Raw genomic sequence first — 21,048 nt, forward strand, 5'->3', positions numbered from 1 at the left:
CGAACCCACGATCCCGGCTTCCGAGCGAGCGAAGACAGTGCATGCCTTAGACCGCTCGGCTACCGTGACCGGCAAGAGAATTGTTATGCTAACACAAAATATTCGCATTCTGTGTTGTTTGCTCTGAGCGTTTTACTTTTGCGCATAATTTAAGTTTGCAGGGGCTGTCTCACGCTAATATTCGGGAGACGGGGACCTTGACTCAAGCTTAGGAAAGTTACATTGGTCTGTTAACAATGGGCTCGTTCTGTTACAGACCCTGCAACTAAAGAAGGATGTTTAATTCTGTCTTACGTTAGAAGTGATTTTATTTTTCCATCATATTACTTTCAGTTTTACCTGGTTCCTGATTTTTGTTGTTTAGCCTATACTTATAAAGATGATGTTTTTGAAAGGATCTGTTACAGGAAATAAGAACTAATTTTGGGGCACCCAGTTGCGTGCACTGTTTATGGTGATTCATTTCAGACCGTACTGCGAATTACTGCAGTTTGAACTGACACTGTGGAGTGTTGGAAGGGTGCTGATGACTAACACGGGGACAAAGGCAGATTGTGAAGTCGGGTTTTAGATTAGTTTACTGTATTTTGAACTTAACAGCGATTTCAGTATGCACAGTAATAAACTCCATTGTGTGTATGCGTTTACGAACAATGAAACTAAGACCTGGCTTCAAACTTAGTTGCTTTTTTCAGTATAAAATGTTACGCCCCTCTTCTCACAGCCTGATTTGTCCCCTGCCGCCAACCGCTTAGGGACGGCCTTTATTGTGGTATAAATAAAAGTTTTAATATGAGCCATAAATAACAGTCACAACTATTGAAGCAGCGTCTATCAAGACTGCAGTCTTCTGGGATGTGTCTTCATGCAGTTTGATAGATAGGTTCCAAAGTACATGTCTCCACATCCCAAAAAGCGTTAGTCTTCGTACTTACCGACATGAGAATTGAAATGCCACTTAAATATATTAATCAGCTATTATTACCATATGCACCTTAGACATATACAAATACAATACATAATTAACACTCTAAACTTGTATTCTGCCTTGTCTTGATTAATTATGGTACACTTAGTCATGATCACTTCAACACTTCTACTATTTTAAATATTATTGTTTAACAGGTCTGTTTGAAATTATAAGTTCACAGTAATTATACATCTTACACTATAAATTTCTGAATTAAATTTATAATACGAATATGTTTTATGTTATCCACATTTCGTATTATACAGCGAGGTTGTCTGATAGCTTCTCAAAAATTCTTGGGCCGCTCGGGCGGGAAGAAGCTCGGCTATTCGCGCTTTCGAACTCATGGCATAGTGGACAGGCTAATATGTCAAAAAAATCACAAACAGCGCCCACCCAGGTCACAACAGATGCCTGATATGGGCCTTGTTACGCTCCTTGCACATCCGTTCGGGCTTTTATTGCTAGTGGGGTGGGACTAAGTCCTTTGTACTGCGGCCACTTCTGGCCTATTGTACCAGCCCCAGATGATAGGCGACGGTGATTGTGGAGCAATTGGTAGAATGAAGATTGGCAGGGGAAACCGAAGTACTCGGAGAAAACCTGCCCCAGCGCCACTTTGTCTACCACAAATCCCACTTGACCAGATCCGGGACCGAACCCGGGCCGCCGCGGTGGGAAGCCAGCGACTAACCGCTTAAGCTATGGCGCGGCCGGGTTTTGAAGTTACTTCACGGAAACAGAGCGAATTTGAGGCCTGAAATTTCAAGCATCTGCCCCTTCTAAGTGATTTTTTGATTATAATGTTTGAGCTTGGAACCAGTTTCGTTCAGTTTCATTCTAGTGAGCGCTCGGAGTTTTGTTTCGACATTTCAAAATTACAACCATAACAATTTTAAATTTATTTACTGTTGCGTGATTAGTTTCTTTATTTGGAACTGTTAGCCCCTTAAATTTACGTAGTAATCTTTTCCTTGCTTTTGACATGCGTACGTACCATGCACTAGCCCTCGTTTCAATATGTAACTCTTACGTAGCATTTCAACACAAGCTGTAACGTGACTGACCGAATGTGTCATACAGTAACAGGGGCTGCTGTTGTGGTCAGCTGCCATATAACATATAAGCTAGCCTGTAGTATGTCTGGGATGCTGACTTGTCGAATAGGCCACAGACTCGAACATGCGCGATGCGAGATGACACTACTAACTTGTGTCCGTCTCGCCGGAGCGGCCGAAGGATTTTCAGGCAGCGCATAAGTAGCCTCAGTGTACTGAAGTGAATTACATTTCTGTTGTGAAATGTAATTGTGCAATTTTTACAAATAAAAGCACTTGCGTCATGGAACAGCTGAACAGAATACTGCAGTTATAATAGCATCATCCAAAAAGTAGCAATAACAATGCTGTAAATTTGTGAACACAGAGAGTAATGAGTAGTACATCAGGAAACTCAAAGATAGCGCAACAATCACAGCGCATATGCTTTCTTTTGTTTAATTACCTCGAAAACCGCAAAATTTATGGGAAAAATGTTATTCGGTATACGTGTAAAATGTGTTTTATTTTTCTCTGCAACTTCAGAACAGTTTATGTAAGACTCCCAAATATGAAATTTCATAAATATCCGTTCTCCGTTTCTTCATTTGTTACATATGGACAGATTTCGATGTGGCAAGGCTAAGAGACGCATGTTTTGTAACTCGTCTTTGCGAGCAAGCCAAGTCTGTCCTCAGCTTTGACAGAGATACCGTTGAAGGAAAGTCACAGAATGCAGGCATTTTCAGATCTGTCTACAAATGTGTGTCTAGACCGTGCGTCTAAATGCTTCAAAACTCAGTAATTACGACACGTAACTCCTGCTTTAGCATACTAAGAATTCCTAAATTTTGCTCTCAAAATAAGCAGCCATTATTTTTCGTGAACAGCATTAACCGGCGATACAATATTTTTTGTGTGAGGTAGGAACGGAATTTTTAAAATATTATTTAGAATGATCTGAGAGGAAGGGATTTAAGTGATTTATTTCTTCCACAAAAAAAAAGTGTACAAAATACCAAGTTTAAGTAAAGAAGAACATTGTAACTATTGTTAATCAAGTTTCCTCACAGACTTTATATTTGAAATGAATACATTTTTCAGTATCTGAGTAGTAATTGGTTCAGAGGCGCTTCAACAGCTTGATTATTTCTGCAGTATTTGAATTTCATCAGATGTAGGGCGTCTGTAAAATATAAGTGAATCCCTTCTGAAATGCGAATTTTGCATTTACTGTATAATACCAATTTTGTTCATGTATTATTATTATTATTATTGGAGGGGGTGGGTTTCCCAATGCACCGCGACTAATAGTCTATTGTACGCCTCCTTTGATATTTTACCAGTCGCCATACCCTACCGGTACTGGTGCGTGCTATCAGCCCCGTTCAGCCAACGATGTCGGCCCTCGGTACCTCAATACTTCCCCCATCTACCAGAGGCATTGGAAACTACTTGGGCGGGAAACTTGCCGAATTTTGCTCAGAGGTCTCCTAGAGACATGTGCCGTAAATCTTCGACACGGGACCCACGGCTTAAAGTCCCTCCCGGAGGACTTGTTCCCTGAATTTTTCCGCCCTTAAAAATTCCACGACCTCCGCCGGGTTTGAACCCGCGTACCTTGAGTCATGAGGTGGGAACGTTACCCCTAGACTACGGAGGCCGCTTTGTTCATGTAAAATACTTGCATATTTCTTTTTGAAATGAAATGTATATACGAATTTTAATCAGAAGATTCGAAAGGAAGAGACCACTTAGGAGACCTAGGCATAGATGGGAAGATAATATTAAGACGAATCTTATGGAAATAGAGGGCGATAGTGTGGACTGGATTCATCAAGCTCCATTAAGGTTCATGGCCAGGTTGTTATAAACGTAATAAGGAACTTTCGAGTTCCATAGAAGATGGTGAATTTCTTGGATAGCTAAGCAACTGCTAGCTTCTCTAGACTGACTGTGCTCCATGGAATTAATTAAATATGTTAACTAGTAAAACTCATCGAGAACTCATAAAGTTATACGAAATATCCTCTTTCAAGCTGTATATTTAAATAAATATGCATTGCCCAGTGAAAGTGTTGAACTATATTATATTACAGAAAATATAGCCAAGTAAAAATTGGCCAGAATTATATAAAAATGCTCCCTACCAAAAGAATAAAATAAAAACCGACTTACGTCTCTAAACGCAATTATTTTCATTCAGTGACATAACGAAATTAGTGAAATGCATTAACGCAGAAACGTCCAGAGTTGCCTGTTCTCCCGAAAAGTGACTTTTAGTGCCACCCGTTTCCACAAAACCATACGAATATCTTGGCAAAAAAAAATACTGCAACTTTTTCCGAATTCCCTATCAGTCATGTTTTGTAACAGTCTTTACTGCCTGTCATTGTGAATGTGATAAGAGACGAAAATGACTTTTGTTACGTGAAATTTGATTTATTTTTCTCTACTGAAGTGCAAGAAGCTGAGGACGGTGTCCAAGAGGTATGTCGCACCGGACAGCACACAGAGACTGCCCACAGCCAGGCCGACTTCCCGCTCGGAGGTGAAGCTTGTGTACTTGTGCTCGCTCAGGTATCCGTGCCAATAGTGGAGAGCTGTTCCTCCCACTGCGATCCACATGAAGCAGCCCACAAAGTTCATGATGATCTCCTGAAATTTCAGTCAGATGCTTTACCTTTGGTTGTATGAGTTTGGATATGTGAATATCTTACTTACGGTATACAGTGAATGCACCTCTTCACTCGCTCCTAAATTAAGTACTAAGAATTACAATTTTGCCCACACATGGCATGGATGTCTGTCCGAGTTCCTTCTGTGTTTGTGTTGTCCTGTGTAGGTAGCGGTCTTCCGGCAGGGCTAGATCACCCATCCAAGAAGTCCTATCAGCTGTCTATATAAGATACATAGCTCCAGACTAATTCTTATGGAAAACAGCTGTATGACCTAACACGGACGGCAGAAGAACTGTTATTTTGTCTTTTTGTTTCTCTCCTCTTGCTCCCACTTTGGAACAAAAGACTGGTTCCTCAGTTTCATGATCTTTTTTCACGGGTAGGACTCCTTGGATGGGTGATGAGCTCGTCACAAGGCCACTACCTAAACACATAACAACACAAACACAGAATAAACGCATACACGCACCAAACATCCATGCCTTGTGTGGGATTCGAAACCACGATCCCGGCTTCCGAGCGAGCGAAGACAGTACATGCCTTAGACTGCGCTGCTACCGTGACCGGCATTTTGTCTTTTAGCGTTAGTCATTTTCAGAACTTCCAGACTGACCATTTATTAGAATTTTTAACAAGAGTTCTAAGAATATACACCTAACCGACAGACCTAGGTATAAATATTTCTCTCGCTATGATATCCATCCAGAAGTTAGATATACAAAGGAAGACTGAAACAGTGGCCCCATCGAAGTCATTGATAGTACCAGTACATGAAAAGGTAAAGTTGTCCATCTGCTTAACTAATTAAGCACTACGCCATGAAGACGTATGGGGGGAGNGCTGCTACCGTGACCGGCATTTTGTCTTTTAGCGTTAGTCATTTTCAGAACTTCCAGACTGACCATTTATTAGAATTTTTAACAAGAGTTCTAAGAATATACACCTAACCGACAGACCTAGGTATAAATATTTCTCTCGCTATGATATCCATCCAGAAGTTAGATATACAAAGGAAGACTGAAACAGTGGCCCCATCGAAGTCATTGATAGTACCAGTACATGAAAAGGTAAAGTTGTCCATCTGCTTAACTAATTAAGCACTACGCCATGAAGACGTATGGGGGGAGTGGATGTATAGACCCACGGCACTAGTTGGAGGTAAGTGGTCAGCTTCACGCCAGTGCCGCTTTACCCCCGGAGAAAGAGCCCCCAGTACCCATTGGATAGGAGGTTGGGTGGACCCCACAGCCAGCCTTGACGACGTGGAGAAGAGGAAATTCTTTACCCTACCGGGACTCGAACTTGGACCCTTCAATCGTTCAGCCCTTAGCCAGTGGTTATACCAGACTCCTCATACCANTGCCCCATCGAAGTCATTGATAGTACCAGGACATTAAAATGTAAAGTTGTCCCTGTGCTTAACTAATTAAGCACTACGCCATGAAGACGTATGGGGGGAGTGGATGTATAGACCCACGGCACTAGTTGGAGGTAAGTGGTCAGCTTCACGCCAGTGCCGCTTTACCCCCGGAGAAAGAGCCCCCAGTACCCATTGGATAGGAGGTTGGGTGGACCCCACAGCCAGCCTTGACGACGTGGAGAAGAGGAAATTCTTTACCCTACCGGGACTCGAACTTGGACCCTTCAATCGTTCAGCCCTTAGCCAGTGGTTATACCAGACTCCTCATACCAGTACCATTAGACATACAAAATATTGTGCAGTTCATTTTAATGCCATATAACAATCTTTGCTTTTCCAGCAGTTCCCATGGTTGGCAGGGGGGCGGGGAAGAAAAATGCATCAGCACTGTTTCGCGTAGATTTAAACAAGAAATCTGCTTTTAATAATATCACCACATCCTAATACACACATAAGTGGTATATCTGAAAGAAAAAAAATAGTTCCTTGTTTCGACGGCAGAGGGATACAAAAATGCACGCATACGCCAGTGGATGGAAACTTAAGTGAAGTGATTCAGTTCGTTGCTTAGCTTCTCTGTTCATATCCCGTAATAACGAAACTAAAAACTTGCACATTTAATGCAGTGAAATAACTGATGGTTATGTTTTTGGAAAATTTAGGCGAGGGGTGGTTTTGAATGGGACGCAAATTTTGTTCCCTCAGAATTTAGTTCAGTTTATGTCGAACTATCACATAAGGAGGCGTAATGAAATTGAAACTGAAATGCATTTGCTGTAGGCGTACAGACACTCTTCCCTGCGTTGCTGACCTTTGTACGTTTCCCTTATATGAGCATGTTCCCTTAAAATCATAAGACCATATATGGATAAGAACAAAGTATAATAGTCCAATTGCCTTAAGGAGGCCAAGTTATATTTAAAATTATTTAAAATCCGACGTTTCCTAAGAAGTTGGCTTAAATAATTCAAAGGGGGGGGGGAATGTAGAAATATTCTGGTGTCAAAATGGAAAAATTAATCTAGATTATTTTAGTTTTGAATAATATTGAATTTTTATAATTGTTTGGCATTTATATGACCGCCTCTGTGGTCTAGCCGTCAGAGTTTCTGGCTACAGATCCAGAGGTCCCGGGTTCGATTCCCGACACTGCCAGATATTCTGGATGTAGTGGGTCTGGGTCCATTCAGCCTCGTGAGGATAATTGAGGAACTATATTTCAAGGAAATAGCGGCTCCGGTCTAGAAAACCGGGATTAACGGTCGTGGGGATTCGTTGCGCTGACCATGCGACACCCTCTGTCCGCTAAAGTTGGCACTAACTTCGCCGACAAGCGGCGGTCGCTCGGTCGGTATAGTTCGCTTGCGGACTAAAACCACTGAGTTGACATTTATATCCCAAGGAAGTAGGCCAGACATTTAGAAGCTTACCACAAGTGACTTCTTATGCTCTGTCGTTCCAAAACAGAAGGAGATAAGGATTACAAGTGTGTATATGAAGAAACCAACAAAGACGCCAGAAGCAACAATTTCGGAGTCTGGATTTTTCTCTTCGTTGAGGTTCCATGTGCCGCCAACTCCAAGGAACCTGCCATCATTACCCACTCGGTAGAGAATCAGGACTATGATGTTAAGAATCTGCAAATATAATGTCACCAAGATGAGAAGACGCTGAGTCCCAGCAATTGATGGCAGTTCTGCGCAGTTTGTAGTGATCATAATGTTGTTCCCTAAGTCTAAATGTAATAACCAGGGCCCGGATTTTGATGACCTGAAAATATTTAAAAAAATGACCGAAAAAATCCAGAAAGATGACCTAAAATATGACCCAAAAATGTAATATGCAGGGCCCGGATTTTGATGACCTGAAAATATTAAAAAAATTACCTAAAGGAGAAAAGAAAGAACACTTCGCTTCCATGTTATTCACATTTCAGAAAACATATGAAGAAAAATTCCCTAAAATTATCAAAAATGACAAGAAATACCCTTAAAAGTAAAAAAATTTACCAAAAAATTACCCCCAAAATGAAAAAATGACCTTAAACCTAAAAATGACAAATGAAAAAAAATTACCTATAAAATTTACATTTCTGTAACCAGCAGCTCATATCCGAGATTTATATATTTAAGAGCATCGCATAGGATACAAGGAAAAAAATATGACATATCATCAAAATCCGGGCCCTGGTAATAACTATGGTTCTAAATTGAAAGAAACAAGGAATAAGGGACATTATATTTCAGAATCCCGTTGCATTGAGGCATTTTCCTTATTATTAGAGTACACGTCAGTAATGCAACAATATAAAAGACATTAGGAATATGTTTCACACTAAAAATGTATTTTAATACTTTATGATGTTAAAATCATTAAAATGTCAATAGGACACTAAAAGTATATTTTATACATTAAAGGTGATTATCAACATTTCTGAAATGTCTCTAGTTTTTTACATGTTTCGGCCTCATATGGGCCATCATCAGGTGATTTTTCTTTTTTGGGAGACCACTGGACTACACTGCACTGCACTTGTTCACCGTGCTCCCTTCATGTACGTCAATGTTTAGTTCAATCTCATGATTAGTTGTGGTACTCTTTTGTGGCTATTGTAGTCTTGTGTCGTATTTTCTTGTGTGCGTGTCACTACCGTGGTCTCTCTGTATACAAAAACTATAACAGCCGCAAAGGAGCACAACGACTAGTCATGAGATTGAACTAAACATTGACGTACATGAAGGGAGCACGGTGAACAAGTGCAGTGCAGTGCAGTGCAGTCCAGTCCAGTGGTTTCCCAAAAAAGAACAATCACCTGATGATGACCCATACGAGGCCGAAACATGTAAAAAAACTAGAGACATTTCAGAAATTTTAATGATCACTTTTAATGTATAAAATATGTTTTTAGTGTCCTATTGGCATTTTAATGATTTTATTATCATAAAATATTAATATACATTTTTAGTGAGTGACATATTCTTGATGTTTATATATTGTTGCATTATTGACGTGTACTTTAGTAATAAGGATAAGGAATAAGGTTGACGTGGAAAGACCATGCATATGAAACGGAGTCAAGACGGTTGCATAGAGATTTAACCTTAAGCGAGGAACGTAAGTAGGAGAACACGGACACACTGGAAAGAGTACGGGGTTTGTACAGACATATCTTTGTCGAATCTGTGAAGACAAGTTGGAAAGAATTAACCGAAACGACGTGTGGCATTTAAGAAGGGGGGGGTTACATATGACAACGCCCGGCTTCTGTGTGCTTCAGCGTTTTCCCTGCCAAATTATGTTATAATTAATTAGAAATGGGATGTTAGTCATCGGCTGGTTCCACGAATTATTTGTGAGTTCATTTCACCATCTGGGGTTGAATGATTACTGCGTTCTATGCACTAGCGCCGCTGTTATCATATCTCTGTACGCGTTATCTCGTATTTGTCACGACTTCACACGGTTTATCTGACGCACCTTATAGCTATTCTGCATCGGTGTTGAGATGATATGGAGATATCGTACTTTCCAACATGCCCCATGCTAAAACCTAAGCACAAAACCGACACACAGACGCGGTTCAAAATGTTAAATACGTGTGTTTATTTGGAGCACAGCCCTTGAAAAGCGGATAGTCATCCAGATTATCTTAGTGGGGGGTGGAGTCCAACTGGGTCCACTCGGCACGGCGGCCACTGATTGGCTTATTGTACCTACCCCGGGTGATTGTGATGATGGAGAATTTGCTGGAATGAAGATTGGCAGAGGAAACTGAAGTACTCGGAGAAAACCCGTCCCAGCGCCACTTTGTCCACCACAAATTCCATTTGACCAGACCCGGGATCGAACCCGGGCCGCCGCGGTGGGAAGCCGCTTGAGCTATGACGCGGCCTTAGGCACCCAGATAGTAAAGAAATTCGCCTCATTTTACGGAACCTGAAGTAGATGACATGTTCACAAGAAAATAACATCCCGAGTTAGATTAATCTAATCCACATCTTCATACTCTTTGTGTATTGTAGGCCTACGTCTCCCAGCTGGTGTCTTTGCTTCAGGTTCCGGCCAAAATAGATGGATTTGTCATCACTCCCTTACGTGATATGGGACATATGCTCTGCCCATCTGTTCTCCTTAATTTGATCAATGATGTTTATTTATCAAACCTCTGTGAAGTTTCCAGTCCCACGAAAGTATGGTTAGTCTACTTGCCTGATTTTATAAGGAGCTATACAGTTTAGAGTGTGGACGTGTTTGTGTGCGTTTTGTGTCACGCTGCATCACTCCGAAGCCATTTGACTTAATTTCATGGAAGTATGAATGCATGACATGCCTTTCAGTACCCCCACAATCTGTACCTTTAATGCACGCATTTGAGGTTATGTGTGATGACAGACCTTTGAAGAATATGCAGCCTTTTCTAACTCTGCCTTTTAGTAAAACGTAGAATTATAATATCCGGTCTGGAAAACCGGATGAGAACCGGTGTTTTCAGGGACTGCCTCTGTGGTCTAGTGGTCAGAGTTCCTGGCTACAGATCCAGAGTTCCGGGTTCGATTCCCGGCGCTACCAGATTTTCTGAGAAGTAATAAGTCTGGAACGGGGTCCACTCAGCCTCGTGATGATAATTGAGGAAATTAACGGCCGTGGGGATTCGTTGCGCTGACCACGCGACACCCTCTATCCGCTAAAGTTGGCACTAACTTCGCCGACAAGCTGCGGTCGCTCGGTTGGTATAGTTCGCTTGCGAACTAAAACCACGGAATTTGTTTAGTTTGTTTGGTCTGGAAAAACGAAATTAACGACCGTGGGGATTCGTTGCGCTAACTTCGCCGACAAGCGGTGGTCACTCGGTCGGTATAGTTCGCTTGCGGACTAAAACCACGGAGTTTTGTTTGTTTGTTTGATTGTTTGTTTGTTTGATTGTTTGTTTGTTTGTTTGTAGGATTATAATATGCCTTTCGGGATCTATGTTTAGTGTGAAGCTGTACTGTGAAATGTAAAGGGTTAAAAGTTTGTAGGATTTATATTTACATTAAGAAGAGTAAATTTCGATGGAGCAATCTGAAGTCAACAGAGGTAGGTGTAAACACGGCGACAGTAACATCCCATTGAGGTTATGTGTGGCATCTACCATGCAGTTTGAATCTGTATGAAAACAGACGAGTAATTTGAATATAATTAGCCAAGGCTCTGTATGCAGATGGAGGAAACTGAAAGCTAAAGGCCAGGCGGTCTTCTCAGAAGTCTTTGTTCGTAATTGTTGAACTGAGGTAAGCCTGCATCGAGATAAGATATTCAGCAGAAATGTTTAAAATTCGGCCATAACAAGCATTGAACGATAATTCTACGTGAATCGGAATTTCTTAGGCAAAATGAAGCGTCTTTCCGAGAAATTCGTTTCAGCTTTTAACTCATTCCTTGCAGAGAAACCGTGGGAGGGGCTCAGTTTTTTGAAAGCCTTGAACTTTAAATCCATCTCCGTTTGTAATCATCCATACATCCGAAAATTGTCAACGAGTGTAGTGCTGAGTGTTCATCGCGGTTTTCTTTCGTAAGATTGTAATTTTATCTGCTTTTTTGTTGGGTTTTATCTTCGCTCACTAATAAAGATAAGGTATCACGTGATTAGGACACAACGTTCACAGTTTCAGTAACCCCTGTTCGATAAATTTCGATATTTCCCTGGAATTTATCATTTCATTACTAACATTTTGGCGCTACGTCTTTTAGATTTTTGCGTAATGAAATAGTTATTGATGTGCTGATATTTCATGCCTTTATGCCTTTGAAATGTAATGTGAAAATTCATATTTTACTGGAATTTATTGTTTTTATTACTTTTCACCGTGCTACGTGATTGGGTTTTAGTGTAACTAAGACGTTGGAGATGCACTGACAGTTACGCTTTTGCTCCTTTGTTACTCTTAAATATAATTCGAAATTTCATCGTAATATTTTTTAACGCCGTGCCCTTGGAATCCAAATTTTGGTAAGTGGAATACAGCTCTATTACTGGGTTCGTTGTATTCAAGTCAGTATATTCGCCGCTCATACATGCGTTGGATAATCTTGGTTAACTTCCGACTAACCAGACATACAAGTATTTCTTCCAGTAGCCACTCCCACCTTAGCATCCTTAAATTTCCCCATAGCTGGCGTACACTTTCACTGCTAGTTTTGCTGTTGCAATCAGCATGAACATATTTCTGCGTTCTTACCGCATGTTTATGGGAAGCATATGCCTCCATTCTCAACAGAAATTGTGCTCCAATCTGCTTTGGCCACAAAAGGGTTAAAGAAAGTACTGACTGGCATGACAGTGGGTTTATTTTCATTACCGACGTCACCATAGTCCTTGAACAAAACCGTTTCGTGTTGGAGTGTAGTGTGCAACGAACTGCAAGTCTTCTTTTCCGGGAAAATGGAAACTACGTGAACAGACTTTCACATAAAATTTCCCTTGTGGGTCTACTCACTTATTCGAAACGCAAAATGAATACTTTTATCACATTACTTTCGTCATAATGTATTTTAATTGTGGACGATACACCTTCGCTATGTTGCGTTTTTGTATACGCAGTTGTCTATTTTGGAGGGAACAGGGCTACGTCTACGCTTTTTTCAGTTTCAGCAAACATATTAGGGCGTATTAGACGTACTTAAAACAGTTTGCTTTTGCAATGAAGGCAACTGATGCCTTCTCATGTCAGATTGTTGGCGGTGGGTACAGACTGTAGCTCGCGTGCCACCATATTCACTCTTCCTCTGTTTCTTGACATTCCTGCTTCTTAATTTACTCTCCTTCATGTAAATATAAATGTAAAAGAGTTAAATGTTTGTAAGATTTGAAGCTTTGTCTGATGGATGACCACACGAGTGTACTCCTGCTACATAATACACCAATAGGAAAAGTCATCGGTTTGACAAACTGCTATACTCGTAAACATCAGCGACATATTGTCATCCACCACATCGATACTGATGATGGAAACGGAGGAGAGCTTTGAAACATTGATTTTTAACTCAATATTGAGACTGCTTATCACCTGAGAAGATTTTAGCGCGGTTAAAGGTGTAGTTTACATGGACAAGAAAATGAAATTCCTCATCGATAATGACAAATTTCATAAATCGACAACGAAAAGAAGTCTTTGTAGCACTGCACTGAACTGTTTCAGTAATTATATTGCTGTTACACTGATGTTTATCTTTAACTAGATCGTACATTAAATTATAGAGGCAACACTAAGTTATAACAAAATAAACTTTATAAGTTACAGTAACGCTAATTGAATGTAGTACTTATTTACATACGTATCCTACTGCACAGGAATATTCCAGGTCTTTCGTAAGTTTAGTGACAAACTCTGACGCAAAATGCAAGTAAAACATCACAATGAACATGGGCTTAGAAACGTTTTCCTTACGAGAAATAGCAGTTCTTTAGAATGGAGGCACTTGCAGGTAATGATTCGATAGTTAGGATATTTACCAGTTATGTTTACTGTAGGACTTGATGGTTTCAACGCTACAAAAAGCTGTAAGCGACTGGGAAGAAGTTATTTGTACTGGTTCACATTTTGCTAGGAAATGTACCGAAATGCATGTCATTATCATTATACAGTGCATACAGACTGCACTGCACTGCACTCTGATATCTCGACGCTGGACAGTGGAACACGGTCTAGCTTTTTTTTTTAATTCGCTTAGTGGGGGGTGGAGTCCAACTGGGTCCACTGATTGGCTTATTGTAGACTGCACCGGGTGATTATGATGATGGAGAATTTGGTGGAATGAAGATTGGCAGGGGAAACCGAAGTACTCGGGGAAAACCCGCCCCAGCGCCATTTTGTCCACCACAAATCCACGGGATCGATCCCGGGTATTGTGTATTGTATTGTATTGTGTAACTATACACGCTACACACAAAACAAATTTGGAACAACATCGCTTGCACGCAATAGGAGTGCTTACCCCTGGCTTAAAGCGCACTCGAGAGCAGTAGAAATTGAACATTAAGAAATAAATTAACTGTAGTAGAAATTAAATATATTGTACGTAAATTTACAGTGTCGTTTTTCTTTCTTTACTACTTACAAGCTTCAGAATTTTTATGAAGATTGTAGCAATAGTTGGAAACTCCGCCATTGTTGGTCCGCGCAGCTGTCACCTGCACAACGAAACAAATACAACAGTATCGGAGTTTTCTTACGATGTTCCAAACTGAAACAATTACACCAACAGTCCAATAATAGAAGGTACCTCAATTCAGCGGCGTCTGTAACCGATCTAACAGGCTGACTTTCCGTTTATCTTATGACGTATTTCTTTAGGGTGTATCACCCATCTTGTAACGTGCGACGGTAGTTTTCTCGCAAAAGTGGTCTAAGTAGCAGAGTAGCCATATTTGTAACTTCGTTTTAGTTCTAGTTCAGAAAGTAATACTGTATGAAGTTCCTATGAAGCATGCGTATTGCTGTTTATTTGTGACTTAATTCCTTCTGATTTTGTCATATATCTTATCTCTGACCTGCGCAGGGATTACATTTCACAACGTGGGCAGGGAGATAAGGCAGGTGGTCTGTGACAAGCTTTCAGCAAGAGCAATGGATTACATTCTTTCAAGATTTGTGGCTGCCTGTACATTTACATTACAGGTCTGAGCCACGTCCAATATTACTCTTTGTTTCTAGCCCGAGTTGTACAGTATTGGTAGAAAGGTAAAAAGTAATTAAAGGTGAAGTTATTCCTCTGCTTAACTGAGCACTACGCCTTGAAGGCGTATGAGGGAGTGGATGCATAGATCCACGTATTCTTGACCTCGGCACTAGTTGGAGGTGAGTGGTCAGCTTTACGCACCGGCCGGTTTACCCCCGGTACACATTGTGTAGGAGACTGGGTGGGCTGCAGAGCCGGTCTGGAGGACGTGGAGAAGAGAAAAGTCTCGCCCCTACCGGGACTCGAACTCCGACCCATCTGCCGCCCAGCCCGTAGCCAGTCACTATACCGGAGTGCACTGTCCCGGCTTCTGGTGTAACAGTGGTGTTTGCAAATCAGCGCGGGCCTCATTCCACTGGTTTTAATGATTACAGACTTTGTAAATACAGCCATGAAATCTAAGTTATGAAACGCCATGAACAAACAACTGTTCTTCGATAATCGCCATGTAATTAACAAATCAAACGTCATGTTCTTATCGGGAGTCGGGGTCGAGTAGATATCGCTCCTGCTTCGTATTTTGGAGGTCCCGGGTACAAATCTCCACCCCGAGACCGGCCATCTTGCTTGTGATCTTTCGTGGCTTCCTCATTCTCTCCAGGCAGGAGCTGGGTTCCATGAATTAGGCCACGACCGCTTCTGTCTGCAACCTTTCCAATTTATTGTTCACCAGTCAACCTTTCGTTCGGCACTGTACTCTCTGAGCTATTGGAAGCATTGCTGAATAAATCCAGAGTCGGATTTGCAGCTGTTGGAGGCCCAGGTGCAGTCAAAGTGTGCAAGCCCATGTCAGTAACAACAAATTTATGTTAAAAAAACTCCGTGGCCTGTAGTCCGTAAGCGAACTATACCGACCGAGCGACCGCCGCTTGTTGACGAAGTTAGTGCCAACCTTTGCGAGTAGAGGGTGTCGTGTGGTCAGCGCAACGGATCCCCACGGCCGTTAATCTCGGTTTTCTAGACCGGAGCCGCTATTTCCTTGAAATAGCTCCTCAGTTATCCTCACGAGGCTGAGTGAACCCCGTTCCAGACCCACTACTTCTCAGAAAATCTGGTAGCGCCGAGAATCGAACCCGGACCTCTGGATCTGTAGCCAGGAACTCTGACCACTAGACCACAGAGGCGGTCACAAATTTATGTTATGATTTGTAATAGAGAAAAATACAAACTAATTGTACTGATTTTAGTAAAGCAGATGACTTAATAAAATCTGTTGTTTCTATTTTTAGTTTCTGGGGGCCCCAGTATGACTGCTTCGGTCGGTCGCCCTTAAATCCATTTCTGTGTAAACCGTAAATATACGGCCAGTGTTTGAAAGAGGTCACTAGTGTTACGTTGTTCTGAATTAGCATTCTCCTACTTAGAATAAAAATGGTGATACATCCTACATGGCTGGCGCAAGCGTAAATGACACGTGAGAGGGGGGAAATTTTTTGTTTGCCTCAGTTAAAAACAAATCAACATTCTAAAAACTTTGTTGTAATAATATGAAATTTTCAAATAGTGTGGTGAAAACCTTCATAATTCTTAAAACAGTATTATCCACACTGTTGCATAAGACTTTAAGATTACTATCAATTAATGGTTTGACATGGACAAAAGATAAGAAATTAATTTAAATTTAACAAAAAGCTGTCTTCTATTGTGCTACTGGGCCGATCCTGGATAGACAGTACATTCAAGATTTTCACGGCTGTAAAAATTTAAGATTGTGGATTTCTGGGGTATGGCACCGTGTAATACCAACATTTCGGAGGAACTTGCTACCATCATGTTCAGGGTATAGTGTGGTGGCAGAAGGTTTATCCAAAACGTCGGTAACCAGTTACTAAAGTACGTGGTGTCATAACCCAACAAGTGACAATCTTAATACAAAGTGTACCTTTTGTGAAGAACTCGCGTATTTTGATAAACTCTGTATGCACTGCATGTACAGTTTGCTAGCAGATTTAATTCAAACTCTGAATTTCGAGAACCTGCAGTTTTCTATTTGTATCCAGTTATGCCAACCATGGTATTTTGCGCCTCTGTGGTCTAGTGGTCAGAGTTCCTGGCTACAGATCCAGAGGTCCCGGATTCGATTCCCGGCGCTGCCAGATTTTCTGGGAAGTAGTGGGTCAGGAACGGGTTCCACTCAGCCTCATGATGATAATTGAGGAGCTACTTGAAAGGAAAAGTAGAGGCTCCGGTCTAGAAAACCGAAATTAGCGGCCGTGGGGAACCGCTGCGCTGACCACGCGACACCCTCTTATCCGCAAAAGTTGGCACTAACTTCGCCGAGAAGCGGCGGTTGCTCGGTCGATATAGTTCGCTTGCGGAATACAGGCCACGGAGTTTGCTTTTTTCTGTCTATCGACAGCTTTTAATTATATACGCACTGAAATAAGCTAGTGGCTCACATACCAAAATATACACATTTGTTGGGGCTAGGGCTGTGATAGAATTTGAAACGAAATTTCCTGGATTACTGTTGCATTGTATCTTTTTGTGACACGTTCTATTTTTATATGCCAACTGCAGAATTCAGTTCTAATTTCAGTCAAAGCTAATTCTAGCAGAGCAGAGCAGAAGCTTACTGCAACATCTCTTCTATTGTTGCGTGACGTCACAGCGTACGTGACGCGTTCCTCTGCTGCGTATATACGGGTCGTTACCTAGCAACGGCCGTTTCTTTGTCTCTGCAGTTCTTGCTTTGTGAAAATATGCCGCAGTATATTAGTTTTGAACATGTTACAATTTTTCTTGTGTGTTTAGTGAAACAGCAGGTAGGTTTGATGAATGCTACCAGCCACTGTGGTTCCACTTACTCCCAGTTTCCTGTAAAACTGTAGCCCCTGCCATTGCTGAAGGATTGTTGCACTTCTTTCTTTCCATCTGAGGGACTTGTTTCGTCTATTTCCATATATTTTCCCTCACACCTTACTTATTGTCATGTGTAAGGGGGTACGCGTGACGAAAATAGCGGGTTCTAGATCAGATGATTGGATTTGTTGGCACTTCGGTTACACTCTCTTAATTGCAATTAATACAGCGCTTTGCTGATTTACACAATTTACAGTTCGCAGTTGCACTCGCATTAGAATTCTCCATCTTCACTAGATGTCTCCTACCAACGGATCTGAACACAGAAACTAGCACTTCAAACCACTATGAAGTCTTCTTGCTATTTCGTCTTCAATCACTCTGGAACATTGGAACTAGAACTTCTTCTGGGCCCACTCCTCCAGCTTATGACTGTCTTGTAACTGCCCTCAACTGAACTTGCTTCTGCATTCACTTCTCTTATAAGCACTCTGCACAGACCCCACGGAGAACACCGTCTCCATAGTTGATGACATCACCGCTTTCATACACGGAAATGTGTTTACCGAGCCATTGCATAGATATGGGTGGCATAACCTCTTTGTTCCACTGCTGCTCAGTGTGAATGACATAGAAAACACATGTGTTGGACCATGTTTACAGAGCTGTTGCCTGGTAATACATTGACCAAATCTGTTACATTATTGTATTTCAGGAATTGGGGTTGGATATTACTGATGACCAGATTTCAGAAATGGAGGCTCACATCTATGATATTGATTTTACAAAGGCAGCAGCTGAGGAGAAATTGACTCGTCATGATGTCATGGCCCATGTCCATGTCTTTGCAGAACTGTGCCCCAAAGCTGCTGCCATCATTCATCTGGGTGCAACCTCCTGCTATGTGGGAGATAACACTGTGAGTACTGGACTATTTGTTTTCTTACATGTTGATACAGAATATCAAGCTCCTGTCCCTTATCAAACTCATCATTATTCTGAGAGTTCTGGATTTTCTGGTCTCTGTAATTATTTGGCAGGGGGTTTTGAAGTGTTCTGTCACAGATATATCACTGTAGAATGTGTAGTGTTTTGAAGTACTCTGTCACAGATGTATCACTGTAGGATGTGTAGTGTTTTGAAGTGTTCTGTCACAGATATACCACTGTAGAATGTGTAGTGTTTTGAAGTGTTCTTTCACAGACATATCACTGTAGAATGTATAGTGTTTCGAAGTGTTCTGTCACAGATACAAGTATATCACAGTAGAATGTGTAGTGTTTTGAAGTGTTCTTTCACAGACATATCACTGTAGAATATATAGTGTTTCGAAGTGTTCTGTCACAGATACAAGTATATCACAGTAGAATGTGTAGTGTTTTGAAGTGTTCTTTCACAGACATATCACTGTAGAATATGTAGTGTTTTGAAGTACTCTGTCACAGATGTATCGTTGTAGGATGTGTAGTGTTTTGAAGTGTTCTGTCACAGATATACCACTGTAGAATGTGTAGTGTTTTGAAGTGTTCTTTCACAGACATATCACTGTAGAATATGTAGTGTTTTGAAGTACTCTGTCACAGATGTATCGTTGTAGGATGTGTAGTGTTTTGAAGTGTTCTGTCACAGATATACCACTGTAGAATGTGTAGTGTTTTGAAGTGCTCTGTCACAGCTGTATCACTGTAGAAAGTGTAGTGTATTGAAGTGTTCTGTCACAGATGTATCACTGTAGAAAGTGTAGTGTTTTGAAGTGTTCTGTCACAGATGTATCACTGTAGAATGTGTAGTGTTTTGAAGTGTTCTGTCACAGATGTATCACTGTAGAATGTGTAATGTTGCTGCAGTGATATCCATTGGAACCAAAATTAACCAGGTGCATCTGGATGAACCGTGCATTTACGTTTGAGCTGTGAGATTTATGAACACACAAAAGAATATATTGTTTGAAATTAAGATTTTATTTGTTAATTGTTTATTTAATGATGTTAGTAACTCAGACCATATTCCATAGAATGGTGGACTGATTAGAGAAAAATTAATATGGAAGGAAGCAGCCTATTGCAGCATTTGCTTGGGGGGGGGACTAATTGACACCATTTGAAGCCTCAGTTAGGATACCTGAACTGTGGGCTGAGATTTGAAGCCTGGCCCTCCCTAACGTGAAGCAGGGGTGCTATCCACTTGACTATAATGTTCAGTTTGAAGTAATGAAAAATTGAGGGGTGGGGGTGCTGGTGATTATCCTTTGCTTTTCACTCTGACTATGTGACCTGTTTTCCCAAAAGATAAGAGTTAGATATCTGATGACAGGGATGTGCGTGTAGATGCATGTTTGATTTTTCAGGCAGGAAATTTTACGAAATACAGTCCATTGTAATTAATTGTTTTATCTTTTTTACTTGCATAAGGCATATGTGTGACATATAGACTGAAACCACCAGCTCTGGCCTTTTGCGTCATATGATGTTTATTACAGAAGTTATGATGATTTTATAGGATCTCATAATTCTGCGTGATGGGTATGATCTTCTGCTTCCCAAGCTGGCTGGCTGTATTCACAGGTTAGCTGGGTTTGCAGACCAATACAAGAGCTTACCAACCCTTGGTTTCACTCACCTTCAGTAAGTACACATTCTTCAAAATTATTATGCCTGTTAATTAGCCAGATTTCTGATATTTTAATCTGAAAGTTCAATGTTTGCAGATCCATCCTCACGATCTGTTTTCCTAAAATCCATCTTTGCATTATCTTCCATCTCTTTTTTGATCATCCAACTGACTGCAAGAGGTTTTCCCTTCTACTTTCTAAAATTCTGTGTGCATATTCTCACATCTCTGTGAACTACATTATTTCTTTACAGACCTGCTCAGCTGACAACAGTTGGTAAACGAGCATGTTTATGGCTTCAAGAATTACTGATGGATGAAAGGGCACTACGACGAGCCAGAGATGACTTGAGGTTTCGTGGAGTGAAGGGTACAACTGGCACTCAGGCATCATTCCTTCAGCTATTTAATGGAGACGGTTCTAAGGTTAAGGAACTTGATCAGCTTGTGACTAAGATGGCCGGTTTCCAGCGCTCCTTCATCATCTGTGGCCAGACATATTCCCGTAAAGTGGATGTCGAGAGCATTGCTGTTCTCAGCAGCCTAGGGGCCACTGTCCACAAGGTAATTACTTGTTTGATTAACAGCATACCTGATGTTCGAGGTTATCACAGTGGTGACTCTGAAGAATTCTGTCATATGGGATATAATGCTGTTTAGTCCAGTGAAAGTCAGCTGATGATTCAGAGTAACGTTTCACCTCCATCTTCAGAGTGAGAGAGTAAGCCAAGCAAGCAGAGGAAGCTGGTTTCTTGCTTGGCGTTCTTTTTGACGATGTAGATGCAGGCAATAGTCCTCTGAAACATCAGT

The 21,048-nt window shown here is 41.1% G+C and overlaps 2 protein-coding genes across 4 annotated transcripts in view; one reads left to right on the forward strand and one right to left on the reverse strand.

Annotated features, from left to right (window-relative positions):
* Positions 1-21,048, forward strand: part of LOC111867530 (adenylosuccinate lyase) — a 70,436-nt gene that overhangs the window by 38,059 nt on the left and 11,329 nt on the right. For all 3 annotated transcript variants that reach the window (XM_023857503.2, XM_023857502.2, XM_023857504.2), the window contains exons 2-4: positions 18,344-18,547; positions 20,128-20,252; positions 20,493-20,802. In XM_023857503.2, coding sequence (XP_023713271.1) covers positions 18,344-18,547; positions 20,128-20,252; positions 20,493-20,802 — 639 coding nt within the window. The remainder of the gene's footprint in view (positions 1-18,343; positions 18,548-20,127; positions 20,253-20,492; positions 20,803-21,048) is intronic.
* Positions 3,609-14,416, reverse strand: LOC111867534 (protein snakeskin). The gene is made up of 4 exons (XM_023857508.2): positions 14,371-14,416; positions 14,206-14,278; positions 7,539-7,745; positions 3,609-4,665 (listed from the first exon to the last, which is right to left on the reverse strand). Exons 2-4 carry the CDS (start codon positions 14,254-14,256, stop codon positions 4,450-4,452), a joined length of 474 nt encoding a protein of 157 aa, XP_023713276.1. The 5' UTR covers positions 14,257-14,278; positions 14,371-14,416; the 3' UTR covers positions 3,609-4,449.

The sequence above is a fragment of the Cryptotermes secundus genome, unplaced genomic scaffold, assembly GCF_002891405.2.
Source record: "Cryptotermes secundus unplaced genomic scaffold, Csec_1.0 scaffold1979, whole genome shotgun sequence".
NCBI lineage: Eukaryota > Metazoa > Arthropoda > Insecta > Blattodea > Kalotermitidae > Cryptotermes > Cryptotermes secundus.